Raw genomic sequence first — 17,654 nt, forward strand, 5'->3', positions numbered from 1 at the left:
TCTAGTGCTTGTTGACCTTCTTTGTCCTCATCGATTACCATGTCTGTGGTCGGCGTCAGCGCAAACCTGGGTAGGTCAAGGCTGATCTTCGTTGTGGCCTCTAGTATTGACGGTTTGATGCATAGGTCTCTGACACCAATGAGTTTCTGTTCGTATTGATGATCGAATGATGCAGAGCTTCTCAATTTCTAATTTTGATTTCCGTCAGCATTGTGAGATGGAAGCCTGGGAAAGCATTCGTCTGTCTCGTTGAGATAAGGCAGCTTACCACGATCGTATGATGAAGGGGGATGACTCAGCCGACAGCGATTTCTGACCAGACCGAACAATTGTTTTGCGGGGAGTAGTATCAGTTTTTGATAAAGTCGGAGTGGACAGCCAATGTTTCTCAACTTCTGATCTCAGCATTTGCGCATCGGCAGGGTAGCTCTGTACGTTCGATAGTAGATTTGAGTCCTGGTCATCGTCATAGCTTGACATTTGGTTGTGGATGTCTTCAGCTTGCCGCTGCGAATCGTCTTCAATGCTGCGTCCCTTGTAATCATACTCGTAGTCCGCCTTTTCATTGCCGAAGAGCACTTTATTTGCTCGCCGGGCTTCAGCAAGGGCATTGTCAAGCGGCGTCTGGATTTCCTCGACAAGACGTTGTGTTCTGACGCGTTTGGTGAATCATGTACAATTTTTTTGTCTTTAAATGAAGACATATCGTCTTGCAAGTCTAGAGTGCTTCCCCTGCGAAGCGGCTGTTGATATATTGGTCGAACTTTGGTCTCATGTCAAGTGCTGTCCTCAACGTTTAGGGGAAATGACATCTGGAGACGCGGCACGTCTACACTCAGGACCAAGAGGTGACTCGAGCAGCCTGTCCCCCGGCTCGCTGGGGAAACGCTTGACTGTGAGCGGCCGTGACAACCCTGGTACAACTCCCCTCCCCTGGACTAACGGTATGTCTGATCGAGGCGTCGAGCCCACAGAAGACGAGTGGCGCGTCTGTTCGTTGCCTCGATGGTTCTCGTCGGGAGTATCGTTCGAGTGCAAGAGACGGGAGAAGAACCTCCTGCCTCGTTCCAACGTGCCAACATCCCGCCCTTGCGCTCTCGCAGCCTGATTCTCGACCACACCGGCGTCGCGGCGAGCTTCGGTGTCGCGATTAGCTGACGGTTGTGGACCTCGTGGCATGTAGTCGGATATTGAGGACCGAGACTCGGGCACTCTGGGACCAGGTATCCGATTCCCACGGAATGGCATTGAGAAAGGAAAGGTAATGACCCCATCGTGGGATGGGGCAGTAGCGTGCTTACATGCGCCCAAGGCTGAATCTCGACCTTGCCTGAGGCTGTTGCACAGCCGCCCGCAGTGCAGTGCCAAGCTGAAGCCACGAACGCCACTCCAATCGACAGACTTTGTCACGGTGGGTGCTGCGACATGGCAAAGGCAAGGGGAAGTCTGCTGTAGAATGCAGGTAGCGAAGCATTGCACTAGTTGACTAGCGTTGGTGTGAGTGAAAGAACAATGGTCGTGCGCAAGTAAAAAGACACTCCAAACGAGTTGCGAAGGGCTCAAAAAGCTGAATCTCCTCTGCAGGCCCAAGGTTGTACCTTGAAATCAATTGACAGCACCGTCTTGAGCATTGTAACTTGGTTCGAACTGTACAAAGAGCGGTATCAATCAATGTCTTGCTGCACACAAGGGTTGATAGTACTGCGACAACCAGAGAGTCTTGCACGTCAGCTCTCACAATGAAGAGCTTCCGTTCAAGGCTCCGGCAGCCTGTTTCTGCATCATGGAGTGCAACGATATGCGGTCTGGGTGTTGTGGTAGGAGCTTCTCATACATTACATACCTACATGAGATTTTTCTTTGGTCCGGCTCTTGAGCAGGGTACGGTAAATGAGTACATGTAGCGGCTGGGTCCGGAACGTTGCCGAAACGAGCTTCATTTTCGAGGTCGAGTTCGTCTCTCCGCTGTAAACGCCGGATGTTGCGTCGTGCTGAGTGAATAGATAGTGGCATCTGTCGAAACGTGAATCGAAAGAATCCTACGCCAACGACTCGCCATCAGTCGAGTCCTTCTGCTGCTTCTCTTTCCTGTCTCTCTTGTGCTTCTTCTTGGACGTTTTCTCGGCATCTGCAGAATCTCTCTCCCTTTTCTTGTTTTTACTCTTGTCTGTCTCTTCGCCAGCTAGCAGCGACACTGTCTTGTCCTCATCAGCTACCTTAGCAGCAACCTCTGCTTCGACCTTTGCCTTCTCTTCCCTCCTCTTCGCGACAAGCTCGGCCTTCTGCTTTGCTGCGTTCTGGATCACGCTGCTGTTTTTCTTGATGGCATCAGCTGCCGCCGCCGAGGAAGCGTTGGCCTTGTTCTGCCCCTCTCCGCTGCCGAGCCATTCATCCTGGTAACCCCAGCCCGTCAGGTACACCCCCATGAAATACTTCTGCAGATTGCTGCCCTTCTCGTATATCATGGGACGCTCTTCGCGGTATCCAAGTCTGATTTCATTGACAACAATCAACGCGGCAAGCTTGTTCTTTGCATGTGGGTCTTCAATAATCTTCTCCTTAAAGCTGAGTAATTGCGGCGCCCAGAGCTCTGTGAGCCACTCATCCGCAATGTTGAAGCCATTCTGCGGGTCGGCCAGAACGATGCCGGCAACGTAGGCTTCGAAGATATCGGCAACGACTTTCTTCCATGCCTTTGAGTTGCGGTCCCAATGGCTGTGGTGCCGTAGCCGATCCATAAATCCATACGCTTCGGAGAACTTGCCCAGCATGGAATTCTCTACAAGGCGCTCTCGCCAAGAACATAGCTGAGGCACGTCGACGTGGGGAAATCTACTGTAGAGCGCGTGCGAGGCCATGAGCTCGATGTAGGCGTCGCCAAGAAATTCGAGACGTTCGTAGTCGAGGTCGAGATCGGTGTAAGTGCCCTTTTCGCCATTCTTAACGATGAAAGAACGGTGCGTGAAGACTGCATCGTGTATGTAGGGCTCGTCGATGGGCGGGAGCGGTGGAAGGTCCTTGGCTTCTTGGACTTTGCGGTGGACGTATGCGGGTATTTCGACCTTGGGCGCTGTCCCAGGCCGCTTCTCGTCGAGTTCGCGCCGTGATGCTGCAGAAACAGGGTTGCCTTTGCGGGCAAGGAGTCTTCGCAGCTCACTTGCATGGTGTAGGACATCGCGGTCGGCGTCAGGTCTGGTTTCATCGGCAACCAATCGGTCCAGCAAGGCTACGAGCCCTGTTTGCATGTCTGCTTTAGACAATTCGGCATGAACGGTAGCACCGACACCGCCACGAGGTTGCTGGTGGCCGTGGCTGCGCTGCAGCGGGTACTGCTGTCGGGCATCGCGGTTGCTATTGCTGTTGCTGTAAGATGCAGAATTGAACGAGGGCTGATTTGGGCGACTGCGCTTGTCGAACTGATTCCGGCTGTCGTAGTGATTGAACGAACCGCCACGTTTCTGTGACATGTTGGGTGTGTATGAGGAGTGTTGAGGGCTGTTGGACGAGAAGTGACATGGGCAGTCCGCATTTATTTTTAGCGTCCGCCTGCCAAGCCAGATCCTCGATGAATTCAACTCCGCATCACCACCGAAGGCATCAACCGTTGCGCAGATATGGCGGTCCCACGAGCACGAGTCCTGGACCTCATGAAGGTACATGTCACTCTCAAGCGAATGTAAGCCTCTCTCTGACCACAACAGGCGTCATGCCGCGTCTTCAACACCACGTACAACCCTGAGCGCGTCCGTATCGGTTCACACATCATGCACCAGCGCCTCAAGGGTGCCTCAGTCGCCTCCTACTACCCACCGAGGATAGGTGTCATTAGCCAGCTGCGATCGCTGTATCCTGAGAACGAGCTCTTGGATGAGGACGAGGAAGATTGGCTCGAACACCTGAACGTAGCGAGGTCGCGAGGAAAAGCGACGCCGAAGAAGAAGAGGACGGCTGCCGGTACGTCTTGTGGAAGGCTCAGAGCTCAGGATTTGGGCGCTGACTATCCGCAGAATCGAAGAAGTTCAACAAGAGGAAGTAGGCACTTGCGCCACGAGATATCCATCACGAAAGACGCTGTACATCTACTGTATAAGAAGGCATTGGACGGCGTTTTATCTGGAATGGCAAGCGCCGGATCCGTACAGTTATTCAGATTCAAGACTGTCTCAATCAACGAAATACGCGCCCTTTTTTTTTTGGCTCTTGTGTTGGTCTACATCTTACTCTTCAGCCCTATCTCGGTTTTGCCCTTCACAACACCCCATTCTTTCTCGAACTCGTCGTCCCACGGTATCCTTGCGCTCAAGTGCTCCGGCAGCACAGGAACGTTCACTTTGTGATGCTCAACCGTACAGAAAGTCGTCTTCCCATCAAGACTCGTCATCTCACCCCGAATCATGGCCATCTGCTTGCCAACGCTGGCCACCTTGCTCACCAGCCGCACTGTGGTGCCAATTGGCACTGCTTTCAGGTAGGAGATGTTGAGCGAGCGTGTTACGCCACCCATGAATTCCCAGAAGCCTGGACGGGCCACAGGACATAGAGCAGTGGTGGTTGACATGTCGAATATAACACCTGCCGCGCCACCGTGCATGACATCTAGCCAAATGTCAGTTCAAAAAGATGATTGTTTGACATGCAACGGATCTATACTGTTTAGATTGGAGAAATTTGGCGCAATGTAGAGCTCGAACTCCGCCGAGCCTTCAGGTCCAGCGTCTACTATCTTCATGTTCTTCATCACTTCGCTGTCGAAGTCCTGTTTTGATTAACTTCGGTTTGACTCGATATCTGACTACGTACGACGTGACCTTTGGGTCGTTGCGAAGCCAGCAGCTCGTACCTATCGAACATGGCTTGTACAGCCGCCCTGGCTTTCTTCTTGCTTTCATCTGCTGTCATAGTTTCTGAAGCTCGATGCACCTGCGATTGTTCAAGCGTCGCATTGAGGGCTGCATTCGACACCTAGGGCTTGTGGCTACATGCGGCTGACATGGTCGGCGTTACGATTTGATTGACGGCGGGGATCAACGTGAGGCTCGATGGATTGCCTCGGCTCCGTCCGCAGCACCTTCGAGCAAGTCGCGCGCACCACTTCGTACAACGAACACGTCTGAAGAGGCACCAACACTGTTTCTGCAATGCTCGGAACAATAGCCCTGAGGCGGTTCGGTGGATCGGCCTTAGCTGCCTCACGTCGGCGCAAACATGCATCTTGAAACAGACCTTGTGGTGCCTGACAGCCGCAAGCAGGTCATGGCGATCATTGGCTCTCCACCCTCGTTTCATGACCATCCACTCGCGCGGCCATACTTTCGTGATGACCCGTTATAGTTTGTGGTTCGCCGCTGGCTTGACATCAGTTCTTCGTTCACACTTGTACCTTGGTCTGTTTCTAGCCTATGGGATCTTCGTTGTCCTTCCCCTCTTTCCGGTCGCTACTATAGTATATAGTACTTAAACTCAGCTGACAGTAGCCTTCCACGCTGTCAACTTCGGTGCTCACTTCCCCCCCGGCATACTATACAAGGCACACTTCAGGATGGGTGCAGACGCGTTACCAGTATCTCCGGCGCTTCGAAAAAAGGTGTTGAAGGTGTTGTTCATTTCTCTGTTACTCGACCTGGTACGTCGTTGCTCTTTCGTACCACCATTGCCGCTCGCTGACACAAGCTTTAGATATCCTTCACATTTATTCTCCCTCTCTTTCCCAAGCTCCTTGAGTTCTACCGCAATCACGAGACCGGCGACCAGAACACGGTCCTCTCGAAGATCCTCGCAGGTCTGAATGCATACAAGAACTCGTTTGCGAAACCCATCGTCTCTCGCTACGACATCGTCCTGCTCGGCGGAGCGCTCGGATCTCTCTTCTCACTGTGCCAAGCTGTTGCCTCACCAGTGATTGGAACCCTCTCGGACAAATATGGCAGACGAACAGCTTTGCTGTGGTCGATGGCCGGCAACGTGCTCAGTGTTGCGCTCTGGGTCGCAGCCACAGACTTCCGCACGTTCCTCGCGAGTCGTATAGTAGGAGGGCTGAGCGAGGGCAATGTGCAGCTCGCCATGGCGATAGCAACAGACATCAGCGACGAGAGCCAGCGAGGCGCGACTATGGCGCTTGTGGGCGTGTGCTTTAGCATCGCTTTCACATTCGGTCCAGCGCTGGGCGCATACCTGTCGACTCTACATGTCATGGACAAGAACCCGTTTGCCATGGCTGCTGGTTTCTCGCTGTTCCTGATCGTGACCGAGTCTGTCTACTTGTACTTCTGCCTCCCAGAAACCCTCCCCTCGGCGACGACTTCCACCACAAACGGCAAAGCCAACGGCCACGCAAAGGCTGATGCGCCGAAATCGCACGTCCGAACCAACTCTCATACCCTTCTCAACGCCACGCACTTCACCTTCATTCTCTTCTTCAGCGGCATGGAGTTCAGTCTGCCGTTTATGACCTACGACCTCTTCTCTTACGAAGCCAAAGACACCGGCCGTCTCCTCGGCTTCATTGGCCTCGTGGCGTCGCTGCTCCAGGGTTCCGTGGTCAGGCGCATGCACCCATTGAAGGTCGTGCAGATGGGCGTCATAGCCTGCACGATTGCGTTTGCAATTCTGGGCCGAGTGCAGACCCAAGGCGCATTGTACGGCGCTGCGGCGTTACTTGCAGTCACCAGCGCAACAGTTGTCACAGGGTTGAACAGTCTCAGCAGCTTCGAGGCGAGTGCTGGTGAGAGGGGACATAAGCTAGGAAACCACAGGAGTTTCGGTAAGCCATTCGCGCCATATACACATATCGGACACTAACAGTGCATAGGACAAGCTGGCCGCGCCCTCGGGCCTTTGATCTTCTGCTCACTATACTGGTGGGCAGGACGCGAAACTGCATACGCAACTGGCGCCGCAGGTATGGTTGCCGTATGCGCACTCGTCTTTGGTGGCCTGAAAGTACCGCCCGGCACGGAGAACATTGGCAAGAAGCCCAAGAAGGTCGCATCGTAGCATACGCTGTGTTGCACGTAGGACCAAGAATCGAAACGTTAGCACAGATGCCGATCCTGTCCGCGAGGAACAAGGCGCAGGCTACGATATCATAGAAGATGTGAAGTCCAGTGTAGGATATGTACATAGACCTGTCGACATGGGAATACCCAGGGGCGTTCAATTGACGTTATAAGATCTCTTTCTTATCTGTGTCTCCGTTCTACTTCGAACTCATGGCCCACAACGAAAAGCTCAACACAGCAGCCAGTAACCTTTGTTCCAATGCAATGCCAGCCTCGGGGCCAGCTACTCCCGCCCCTAGAACGCCACGCCCTAACGCACCCCCGCATTCGTTAGTGCCGCACGGCGTCGACCTCGGCATCTTTCTAGCTTCCAGCCCCGAAGCTCTATCGCAGCTACTCCGAGATCAATTGTCCTGGTCCTACACTGTATCGGTCCTACTGCTTCTTCTTTCCGTTGTGCTGCTTTATTGTGAAGTACAGTTTACTCACTACTTTGCCCATCTTTCTCGCCTCTTGTCACTCTTGACCGCCTTTCGAGCTTGAGTCTGGTGAACTTTTTTCTAGCGAAAATGACGGCCGCTGCAACTGCTGCCTCCGTGGCAGCGATTTCGAGTCTTGCGGCATATATCAATGCAAAGTACCATATTGGACAGGACCTGCAGATGTTGAAGTTCAAAAAAGGTGCTGAGAAGCATTATGCTGAGCTAGGTATGTCTACTGCAAGTTCAATTTGGTTCCGCTCCAATGGGTATCAATTGTAGGGGTATTCGACACTGTAGAGAGTATTGACCAATCTGAGGTTTGCTTTCTGAAAGCTACAACCTATCGGAGCTTTGCGGGCGAATTCGAAGACAGAATGAAGACCAGACTGCATATGAGCCTCTGCTAATCCAAATGACATGTAGTACGGACAAAACGGCAATGTCTCTGGTATTCCTTTACTCCCCACGTCCCACAATACGCAAACGAGCTATGCATTTGGTCCCGCGAAAAGACATACACCTGGCAGGAAGTCCACGACAAAGCCGTACAATGGGCACGTTTCTTCCTCGAGCAGGGTGTCAAGCCTGGCGACATGGTCGGCACGTATCTCACAAACTCAGCCGATTTCGTCGTCATCTGGCTGGGTCTGTGGTGTATAGGATGCGCACCAGCCATGTTGAACTACAATCTTAAGGGCGACGCAATGATTCATTGCCTCAAGATTGCAAATGTCAAGGTAGTGCTGGTAGATGCAGATGCGGAGTGTGCAGAGCGCTTCGAGGTGGTTCGAGGAAAGATTGAAGGCGAGCTAGGAGTCACACCATTCACTGTTGATAATAATCTGCTGCAAAGGATCTACTCTGGCCGAACAGATGTCCCTGGAGATGAGTATCGCAAGAATGTATCCGGCTTCGACCCAAGCTGTCTGCTATACACGAGTGGCACAACTGGCCTGCCCAAAGCCGGTAAATTCATGATTAATCGCTACCACGAGCGCGGCAACCCGGACAAACTACCCTTCGACCAAACCGCCGGCCCCAACGGTGACCGCTGGTACTGCTGCATGCCTCTCTTCCACGGCACGGGCGGACTGGCCACCATGGCTGCACTCACAGGCGGTATGAGCGTGGCGATTGGGAAGAAGTTCAGCACGAGCGGCTTCTGGGACGACATCCATGACAGCAATTCCTCCATGTTCGTTTACGTCGGTGAAGCCGCTAGATACCTTCTCATGGCGCCTCCACACCCGCGCGAGCGCGATCACAGACTGCGCGGCATGTACGGGAACGGCATGCGACCGGATGTATGGATGCGATTCAAGGAGCGGTTCAACGTACCTGAGGTCATTGAGTTTTTCAACTCAACAGAGGGTGTGCTGGCTATGGTTGTGCACTCTAAGGGCCCTTTTACAGACACGACAGTTGGTCACCATGGCGCGATTATTAGGCAAGCGTTAAAGAATGTGTACGTTCCGGTTTCGATTGACGCTGAGACGGGAGAGTTGGTGCGCGATCCGAAGACTGGGTTCGTGAAGCGAAATTCGTACAATGAGGGTGGAGAGATCCTGGTCGGCGTCCCTGGTGAAGAGGCATTTGCGGGGTACTACAACAACCCTTCTGCGACGAAGAAGAAGTTCGAAAGGGACGTATTCAAGAAGGGGGACCTATACTACAGATCTGGAGATGCGTTGAGGAGAGACGACGATGGGAGATGGTTTTTCCTTGACAGGTTGGGCGATACGTATCGTTGGAAATCAGAGAACGTCTCAACCGCCGAGGTTGCTGAGACAATTGGGAAATACCCAGGCATCGGTGAGGCAATCGTATACGGTACTTTGGTACCCAAGCACGACGGCCGCGCAGGCTGTGTCGCATTACGTCTTGCAGATGGCGTAGATGCAAAGACCTTCGACTGGAAGGCTTTGCTCGAATACAGTAGGAGTAAGCTGCCGCGATACGCGGTGCCGGTGTTCCTGCGACTTATCCTTGTTGGCTCCAATACGGACAATCAGAAGCAGAACAAAGGACCGCTAAGGTTGGAGGGCATCGATATCGACAAGTACGGCGAAAAGGTGACGAACGGCCAGGAGGATGTGGTACTGTGGGCCAAGCCGGGTGCGAACTCGTACGTGCGGTTTACACTGGAGGACCTCCAGGCCCTGAGAGATGGAAAGATCACTATCTAGAATAAATGGAGGAACGAATTATCAGGAAGTGGCCCTGATATCTTTCAGACTCCTTGCCCGAGTGCGACACAAGATGATAGGCCGGAGTTTCCAGCATTGCATGACTTAGCTATTTCTCATGATACTATTAACAAATCCCATTATCTTATCCACCACTTCCGGCTCATTCAACCAGTGTCCGCCGTCCTCAAAACACACCCATTTCACACCCATCCCTAATTCTTGCAGCATATCCCTAAGAAATTCACCGTTCTCCATAGGCACAAACCCATCATCCCGACAATGCTGCAGCAGAACCGGCATCTCGCCCACCTCCCTCCTCCCTTCCTTCACGCGCGCAATCTGCTGTAACTCATCCGCCAACGGCAACCACCCACACAGCCCAAAGAGCCCCCCAACCCGAGTCCCAGTAGCAAGAATCGTGAAACAGCCGTAGCACAACCTTGACTGATACCCGCCAGGACAACCCTCCTCTTACCAACAACCTCCCCCTCAGCCTCAACAATCTCCACAAGCTGCCTTGCGCTACTCCAAAGCTCCGGCCTCTGAATCTCAGGATTCGCTTGCGCGTCCTGGATGCTCGTCACGTCGAACCACTGGTGCAGATCTTCATCTTCGAGAGTGGCGTGTTGGAGCGGCGCGCAGGGGAATATCCATTTTATGCTGGGGAAAAGCTGGGGGAAGAATAGGGAGGCGCTGTTTTGGGACTCGACGATTTCGTTGCAGAATTCGCTGGCGTTGGAGCCGCGGCCGTGCAGGAAGATTATTGTGTGCGTGTGTGCTGTTGTGGGGTGGATGGTGTGGGGATTTGGGAATGTGGCTGCCGTTGTGGAGGGGCTGTCAGTGAGTAGTATGCGGTGTTAAGGCGAGGAAGTTGAGAGTAAGAGGGTGTGGAAGGGTGCTGTGGTTCAACTCTGCTGCCTGCGGGCGTGTGCGTTGCTCTTTGGTCATAAACGTTTTTGAGTTGATGACTCCATGCCATCTTACAAGACTGACTATGAGCAACGTCTACATGTTTCATCTCAATGGTATGCAACAGGTCACAGACAGTTGTATGGACAATAGTGTTGATGATGGTCGTCACAGCAGCTCCAGCGGGGTCTCTCCAAAATTCGGCTCCATCCCAGCTCCACAACCCCTCACTCAATAAGGCCATCCAGAACTCCACAAGTCTTCGACTGATAGAGAAGGAGATTTCGACACTCAAAGCCAAGAGCCAAGTCCGCGGTCGCAGCGACAATTTTCATGAACGCAATGGCCGCTTAGCAAAGGACGCGTCATCATTGGCTCGCCAACGCCCAGCATGGTGCCCGCATGGTGAAGTGCTCCACTTCGGAGCGAGCCGTTGACATTGGGTTCCCAAGCCCATGAGCGATGGAGTTTGCATCACAGAATCGCTACGTTCGTTTGAGTACCCCTCTGAGCACCATGGCTGGCTCGAGTGTGGAGAAGCGACTGGTTCGCAAGCTTGGTATGCACATTGTTCAACATGTGCAACAGTGACTGACAGGCTGTAGACTGCTTCATTCTGGTGCGATATATGCGATATGCAGGGTCAGCTCTGTGTTGACTTGTGGACAGGTGTATTGCTGCGCAGCGTACTTCTTCAACTACCTGGGTTAGCGCAAATAATCAGCGCTACGTTTTGTAGACTAACAATTGTAGATCGTTCTGCCTTTGCAAATGCATATGTATGCAGAGTCGATATACGTACTGAAGCCCCTACTGACACTGCTGGTTGAGGTATCTGGACTCAAAGAATCCCTTCATCTTGAAGGGAATCAATACAGCATCTTGGTTGCCATGTTCACTGCAGGGTACATCCCCCATCCAAGTGTATACCAGTAACCAGTTCTGATGAACGATAGTGCCTGTGTTGGCCAGATTCCACACGCCCTGATTATTCAGAAGATTGCCCCTCGCTTTTGGCTTCCGTTCACTCTTCTAGTCTGGTCTTGCTTGACCATGTGTTGTGCTGCATGCAGAACGTATGAACAGCTCTGTGTAGTGCGGTTTCTTCAAGGATTCTTTGAGTCAAGTTTGTACAGTGGCACCATCTACATCCTTGGCTCATGGTACAAGCCTCTGGAGATCGCCAAGCGGACGGCTATCTTCACTGCGATCGGCCAGATCGGCAGTATGTTCGCTGGAGTCATGATGACTGCTATGAATGCAGGGCTGCACAACCAGACAGCACTTCAGGGCTGGCAGTGGGTGTTCATTATCAGTACGTCCAAGTTCCCTACGCTGAACTCCCCTGCTAATACTCTGACAGATGGTGCAATGGGCATTCCATTTGGCATCTTTGGCCTAGCTTTCTTCCCCAACCTGCCAGAATCTACCAACGCACCGTATCTCAGCAAAGAAGAGATTCAACTTGCCATCGACCGTCTCCCGCCGAAGAAGAACTGGGGCCACGACATCAGCATTAAGTCACTGTGCAAGCGACTGTTCGCTTCACCCAACTTCTACATCCTGACTTTGTACTCAGTTGTTGGATGTGCTCTTGAAGCCATTGTGCTACAGGGACTCTTCCTACTATGGATAAAAGCCAACATCGAGAAGTTCCCCTCGTACGCTACTACCACGTACCCTCTTGGGATTCAAGCTGTATCCATCGTCTCAAACATCGGTGCCGGATACGTTATCGACATGACGAACAAACGCATACCCATGGTCATTCTCGCCGGTACATTACAGCTACTCGTAGCTATTCTCCTGCTCGTTCCAAACCTCTCGACTGCGGGGACTTTTTTCGCGTTCTACCTCGCCGGCACTTCGTACATTGTGAACCCCATCTTGTACGGCTGGGCGAGTGTCATCTGTCAGCGCGGCGGCGATGATGCTTCGCGCTCGGTCATTCTTTACGTCATGAGCATGGTGCAGTCGATTCTATACACCTTTTGGGGTATTACGCTGTATCCTGCGACTGATGCACCTTATTGGCAGAAGGGGTACATTACTTTAATTGTGGTTGTGTTTGCGTTCTTTGCTTGCACTGCTGCTGTGCAATGGGTAAGTGGTGATATTCACGCTGTGTAGAGTGGAAGCTAACTGCAAGGCAAGCTGGACAAGAAGTCACAAAAAGCGGCCAGCGAGGACGCGGAGCAGGTGACAGACATCAACGAGAGACCGATGGATTGGGGCAAGAAGGATTAGATTGTGGTTTTGCTTGGAATAAAGCAACCTTAGCCGCTGTCTATGTCTAAGATTCTACGCCAACTACCTTAGCAATGTCATCAGCTACCATGTCCATCCCTGTTCATCTTCCTTCTTCGCCTCGAACACCCCAGTGTCTTTGGACACAATATCCGCAACCCACGTCGCAGCCTTTTCAGCAACAGGCACACTATGGCGCAGACAGAAACCGTGTGGGAACCCCTCCCTCTCGTCAATCTCCATAATCGGCTTCCAGTTCTCGCCGAAGCCATCAACCTCCTGAACACCAGCTGCCGCCTGACGCCCTCTGGTCTGGATCAGCTTGTCTCTAGTCTCGTCTGCGACCCAGTGGTCCTTCTTTGCGAACAAGAAGCGCAGGTGCGCGCGCTCATGCTTATACTCTGTTGGGTGTGCTGCGCCCCAGACGTCGTCGTCCCAGAAGTCTGTGTCGATTTGGAACATCTCGTCGCGGGCCATGTGCAGCGCTTGCTGCACGCCGTGGGGCGATTTGATAAAGGAAGCTGTGGTGTGTGCGGCGTCATCTGGGAAGCCAAGGAATGATTTGATGAGCGTTGCCAGTAGTGAAAGCGGGATCAAGAGAGTCAAGAAGTTCGCCACAACGGAGGCGAAGAAGGCGAAATTCGAGTTCTTCAGGAAGGGCTGTGTACCGTTAGCTGAAGCACGTGATCATATAAAAGCAAAGTACTTACTGCAGCCTTCTGTCCGCTCTCGCTCCTCGCTATCTCCATAACGGTAGGGAACAGTGCTACAGCACCAATGATCCGTGTTGCGTAGTCCTCTCCTGCCATGCCGTGCGCCCTTAGCCTTCGAATGATCTCCAGAGCGATATAGCTTCCGACAGAATGGCCCATGACGATAACTCTTACATCCCGATGACCGTCATCTGAAACGTCTTCCACCAGATCAGTGAGCTCATCTTCCGCGTGCCTAATCTGATCCTGGAGGCCGTAAGGAGGAATTTTGTGCCATTTCATTGTATTGATTTCGTGGGTCTTCATCTCGAAACCAGAGAGCGAACGACCGTAGACTTGGAATTCGACATCGCGATTTGACGCTGTGTTGCGAGTTAAAAGACCGTACAGATGCGTCAAGAACGTGCGGTAGTATTCGATGAGGCCAGGGTTGCCGGTTACGAAGTAGATAATGTATGTTCGAGCTGCATGCTTCCTTCCTGGTTCATGGTGTGGACGGAGGTATATCTTCGAAGCTGGTGGGTTCGGCATGTTTGCCAGTTATGTCTATTTGTTGTTTTGAAGGAGAAAAGAGACGGTGCTGCGTGAATTTGATGGAGTCTGGATGCAGGGTCCCTGGCCTAGCCTTGAAAGGGTAAAGCGCTCTGGACTAAGTGGATACTCTCCATAGTCCACCCTTCCCACTTCATTTCCAGGCTGTGTTTATATACCCACAAAGTACCTCAAAGGCATACAAGTACGTAGCCGTTCTACTGAGAGAGGAGGCTTTGGAGTGATTCCTGCGATCTGTGTTTTTGGTCAGGCTGCAGCAGACAGGCGGGACACTGTCGAGGGTTCCGCATGATGTCTAAAACAACTGCATCGTCACTACGACCATACGTCTATGATGTCTTACCAAAGGGGGATGCCCTCCGTTACCTCACTCTTCATCCTGGCGGCGACAAAGATGCGTTAGAGTGTAGCCTCCATGCCACACTTATGGACGAGGCACCGCTCTACGAGGCTGTATCGTACGTTTGGGGGATCAGTGACCTGGAATACCCCATCATCTGTGACGGAAAAGTGCTATTAATCACCTCGAACCTGGCGAAAGTGCTCCGGAGATCGAGGCTGCGAGTCGCCTCCCGAACCCTTTGGGCGGATTCTATCTGTATAAATCAGAAGGATTTGAAAGAGAAGGGCCATCAGGTCGCGATCATGAGCAGAATCTACCAACGTGCCACCTGCGTTCTTATGCACATGGGTGAGGACTATGAAGGACACGGATCACGTGTGCAGAGCTTACTGGAAGATGTGACGAGGATGATCGAGAACGAGCTCAAAAAGATCTGCAGAACAACCTGGGACTCTTTCCCATACTATGAGAAAACACCGTTCGTGGACGATCAGCGATGGATATCTTTGAGCGTGTTTCTAAAGCAAGAGTGGTTTAATCGCGGATGGGTCGTTCGGGAAGCGGCTTTGGCGCAGCACGGTTGGGTGATCTGGGGTCAAAGCGAGTTTGGTTGGACGCAATTGATGCTTACTCTCGTTTGGCTCCAAGTGCGGGCCTGGGAAATTGAGGCCCAGAACGGGAATATAACTTCCCTTGCTCAAACCCACTTCGACGCTTATGTCGACCATAACATCAGGGAAGTCTCGTGCTTCATGAGACGCCGCGTGTGGAGGAGGAATTCTGTTCTGGACTATCTTGCCGCAGGAAGAAAATTGCGTATGACGGATCCACGTGATAGGCTCTACGCCTTCCTCGACATGCCCACAGAAGAAGAGGGCCAGATTCAGGTAGACCCGAACTATGAAGATGCAATACCGAAAGTCTACCATAGCTTTGCACGCCAATACATACGCACTACCAACAGTCCGAAGATCCTGGATAGGATCATTCATGACGCTCAGTCGCTGCAATCCAGCATACCGACCTGGGTTCCAGACTGGGATTACCGAGGGAGCGAGCCCACGCCGTCAAGATTCGGGTATGAGAAGACCTCACGTACAGGAGCTGTTTGCAAGCCAATGTTGATCGGGGAGAGATTGCTCAAAGTACGTGGCGTGGTCCTTGAGCCCGTAACGTTAATGACGAGCGTGTTTGATGGGCCCACGACTACCACGGAAACTTTAGCAGGCATCTGGGCAGCAGTGCGACTATGTAATGCGGTGAATCCTTATTCAAGCTCGTATCCCATTCAGGCATTCATCTCGGCTCTGACTGAAACTACAGGGAAGGGGCATCCGAATGCATGGGCGCAACAAAGAACGCATTATCTCCAAGTTCTGGAGGGCATCTGTAATGCTCCAGACAGGTGGACTCATGAGGAGCACGACCATACAACAAGCATGGTTCAGAATTGGATCAAGGCACATGTGCATAGTAAGAGGTTGTTCCTCACCGAGCGCGGCTACATGGGTCTTAGTCCGGCTGTTGCTCAAGAAGGGGACATGTGCGGCATCATCTTCGGTTGCACATTGCCTTGCATACTGCGCAAAACTAGCCAGGAGCACCATTTCAAGTTCATCGGTCCTTGTTCTATACTGGGCCAGCAAACCTACGTGACATTGGATGGCTATACCAATTATGGCCACATCTTGGGCTCGGACGACAGCAAAGACTGGGTGGACTGGGACATTGGAGAACAGGACATTTATCTCTGCTAGAGCCATATCCCTCTTCAAGAAATCACGACTCTGGAGTTTGATTCCGCCTACTCTCCCTGCTGAATAGCTTTGGTATGTTCAACGTTCTCGCTTCATCGAAATACTTTTTTTAATTCGCCATCTCCTTCCATTATCCCGCCTTCTAAGCTCCACGCCACGCTCCAAGCTCCTGACCCTAGTGTTTACGTAGATAGATCTTCGACTACAAGCCTTCTCAACCACAATCCCACTACAAGCCTGACTAGTTCAACGTCGCGCATTCAACACTCAGGCGCTTCTGATTCTCTACAAACAGCAAGATAAATTGTCTTAAAATCTCCGTTACTGAATACCGCATGGAGATCATGCAGTCCCATCGCCGTTACACCTCGCATCTAAAGGCTTGTGTCATGACCAACTCCTCTATCCCAGTTCATACACGACCAGTGCGATTTCAACCACACAGTTCTTATCAATGAAACCCAGTCTACCACACCGAAACCCTCAAATCGAAGTGGCTTTGCTTTGGCATCAGAATTGAACCAAAGCATATAGACATGTGACCTCCCAAACCCAGTCCGGTCGAGACCCAACAATCGACAATATGACTCCACACTTTCAGCACCAAACCACCCGAGCCTGAATACTAAGCTACAACGAAGACAAAAAGCGGAGGCAGGGAGGTAGTGGAACATACTCTCGTACATTGAACCTCCAGGATTCACGCCTGCACGAAGGCCTAGCAGCTACACACCCACACACCCTCTTTCTGCACCAACGCATAACTTCGAACCCGTTGTATTCCGCGAGTGAGCGCATCGTTACAAACCACCTGCAACATGAGTTCGTTGTGTTGCCTCCAGATGAGAAGTGATCGCCGCCATCTCATCAATGTATGGTCGCATTGCGTTACATCCGCCATAATCTCAATATCTACAAAATCCGCATGCTGGACTGCTATATTTTCATTTGTTTGTTTGGAGAGGCAAACGCGACGGTCTACAGTCTACGATCTACAATCCAAGATCTACCAACCTTAGCTCCCACTGAGAGTTGCTCTGATGACGCTATTGCACCATGTTGTGCCGTATATTCAAGTACCATACTGCCATGAATCACCAATCACCAAACACCAACACCAACTCCACAGGCCCATACCCACGCCCATGGACACTCCCCACCCGCACATCGACAGCGCAACAGATACACAGCACGCCACACCACGATCCAAGACCCCCCATCCAAGCAAGCACAGACCGGAACAGGAACGGAAACCGCGACAAGAGCACCAGTCGCAAGTGGAAGAGGAGTAGAGCCAGGGACCAGGATCGAGAATGCAAGCCAGCAAGCCGACCAGAGCCAGCAGAGCCGCGACAGCAATGCAATAGCAATAGTAATAGCAATAGCACTTGCACCCCCCCTCCCCCCCCCAAGAAAATTATCCCTCGTCTAGCCGTCGAGAAGAACATGCGGTGCAGTCGTGTT

At 52.2% G+C, this 17,654-nt stretch overlaps 8 protein-coding genes across 9 annotated transcripts, besides 3 other annotated features; 5 read left to right on the forward strand and 3 right to left on the reverse strand.

The window, feature by feature from the left end:
• Positions 1 to 2,039: 2,039 nt before the first annotated feature.
• EKO05_0003133 (Ribonuclease III) lies at positions 2,040 to 3,467 on the reverse strand (the record flags this gene model as incomplete). The annotated part of the gene is made up of 1 exon (XM_038945217.1): positions 2,040 to 3,467. The coding sequence occupies one exon, from the start codon at positions 3,465 to 3,467 to the stop codon at positions 2,040 to 2,042; it is 1,428 nt and encodes a 475-aa protein (XP_038801692.1).
• Positions 3,296 to 3,367: a tandem repeat.
• A 147-nt stretch (positions 3,468 to 3,614) lies between the features above and the next one.
• EKO05_0003134 (uncharacterized protein) lies at positions 3,615 to 4,036 on the forward strand (the record flags this gene model as incomplete). Its single annotated transcript, XM_038937970.1, has 3 exons — positions 3,615 to 3,653; positions 3,702 to 3,954; positions 4,008 to 4,036. 3 exons carry the CDS (start codon positions 3,615 to 3,617, stop codon positions 4,034 to 4,036), a joined length of 321 nt encoding a protein of 106 aa, XP_038801693.1.
• A 174-nt stretch (positions 4,037 to 4,210) lies between these two features.
• On the reverse strand, positions 4,211 to 4,899 carry EKO05_0003135 (uncharacterized protein; the record flags this gene model as incomplete). Its single annotated transcript, XM_038938140.1, has 3 exons — positions 4,211 to 4,596; positions 4,651 to 4,756; positions 4,801 to 4,899. 3 exons carry the CDS (start codon positions 4,897 to 4,899, stop codon positions 4,211 to 4,213), a joined length of 591 nt encoding a protein of 196 aa, XP_038801694.1.
• A 640-nt stretch (positions 4,900 to 5,539) lies between these two features.
• On the forward strand, positions 5,540 to 6,993 carry EKO05_0003136 (uncharacterized protein; the record flags this gene model as incomplete). The annotated part of the gene is made up of 3 exons (XM_038937739.1): positions 5,540 to 5,623; positions 5,677 to 6,760; positions 6,809 to 6,993. The coding sequence occupies 3 exons, from the start codon at positions 5,540 to 5,542 to the stop codon at positions 6,991 to 6,993; spliced, it is 1,353 nt and encodes a 450-aa protein (XP_038801695.1).
• Positions 6,994 to 7,567: 574 nt separating this feature from the next.
• EKO05_0003137 (uncharacterized protein) lies at positions 7,568 to 9,666 on the forward strand (the record flags this gene model as incomplete). The annotated part of the gene is made up of 2 exons (XM_038937867.1): positions 7,568 to 7,706; positions 7,904 to 9,666. The coding sequence occupies 2 exons, from the start codon at positions 7,568 to 7,570 to the stop codon at positions 9,664 to 9,666; spliced, it is 1,902 nt and encodes a 633-aa protein (XP_038801696.1).
• A 1,428-nt stretch (positions 9,667 to 11,094) lies between these two features.
• On the forward strand, positions 11,095 to 12,825 carry EKO05_0003138 (uncharacterized protein; the record flags this gene model as incomplete). Of its 2 annotated transcripts, XM_059636099.1 has the most annotated exons (8): positions 11,095 to 11,137; positions 11,184 to 11,197; positions 11,248 to 11,284; positions 11,332 to 11,357; positions 11,410 to 11,483; positions 11,535 to 11,893; positions 11,942 to 12,681; positions 12,733 to 12,825. In XM_059636099.1, the coding sequence occupies 8 exons, from the start codon at positions 11,095 to 11,097 to the stop codon at positions 12,823 to 12,825; spliced, it is 1,386 nt and encodes a 461-aa protein (XP_059492082.1). The 2 variants fall into 2 exon arrangements, with proteins under 2 accessions (XP_059492082.1, XP_059492081.1); XM_059636098.1 differs by having other exon boundaries at positions 11,095 to 11,264; positions 11,332 to 11,483.
• An 84-nt stretch (positions 12,826 to 12,909) lies between these two features.
• EKO05_0003139 (uncharacterized protein) lies at positions 12,910 to 14,069 on the reverse strand (the record flags this gene model as incomplete). The annotated part of the gene is made up of 2 exons (XM_038937750.1): positions 12,910 to 13,485; positions 13,536 to 14,069. 2 exons carry the CDS (start codon positions 14,067 to 14,069, stop codon positions 12,910 to 12,912), a joined length of 1,110 nt encoding a protein of 369 aa, XP_038801698.1.
• Positions 14,070 to 14,378: 309 nt separating this feature from the next.
• Positions 14,379 to 16,190, forward strand: EKO05_0003140 (uncharacterized protein; the record flags this gene model as incomplete). The annotated part of the gene is made up of 1 exon (XM_038945218.1): positions 14,379 to 16,190. One exon carries the CDS (start codon positions 14,379 to 14,381, stop codon positions 16,188 to 16,190), a length of 1,812 nt encoding a protein of 603 aa, XP_038801699.1.
• A 973-nt stretch (positions 16,191 to 17,163) lies between these two features.
• Positions 17,164 to 17,200: a tandem repeat.
• Positions 17,201 to 17,544: 344 nt separating this feature from the next.
• Positions 17,545 to 17,577: a tandem repeat.
• Positions 17,578 to 17,654: the final 77 nt, after the last annotated feature.

Source organism: Ascochyta rabiei, chromosome 4, assembly GCF_004011695.2.
Source record: "Ascochyta rabiei chromosome 4, complete sequence".
NCBI classification, from domain to species: domain Eukaryota; kingdom Fungi; phylum Ascomycota; class Dothideomycetes; order Pleosporales; family Didymellaceae; genus Ascochyta; species Ascochyta rabiei.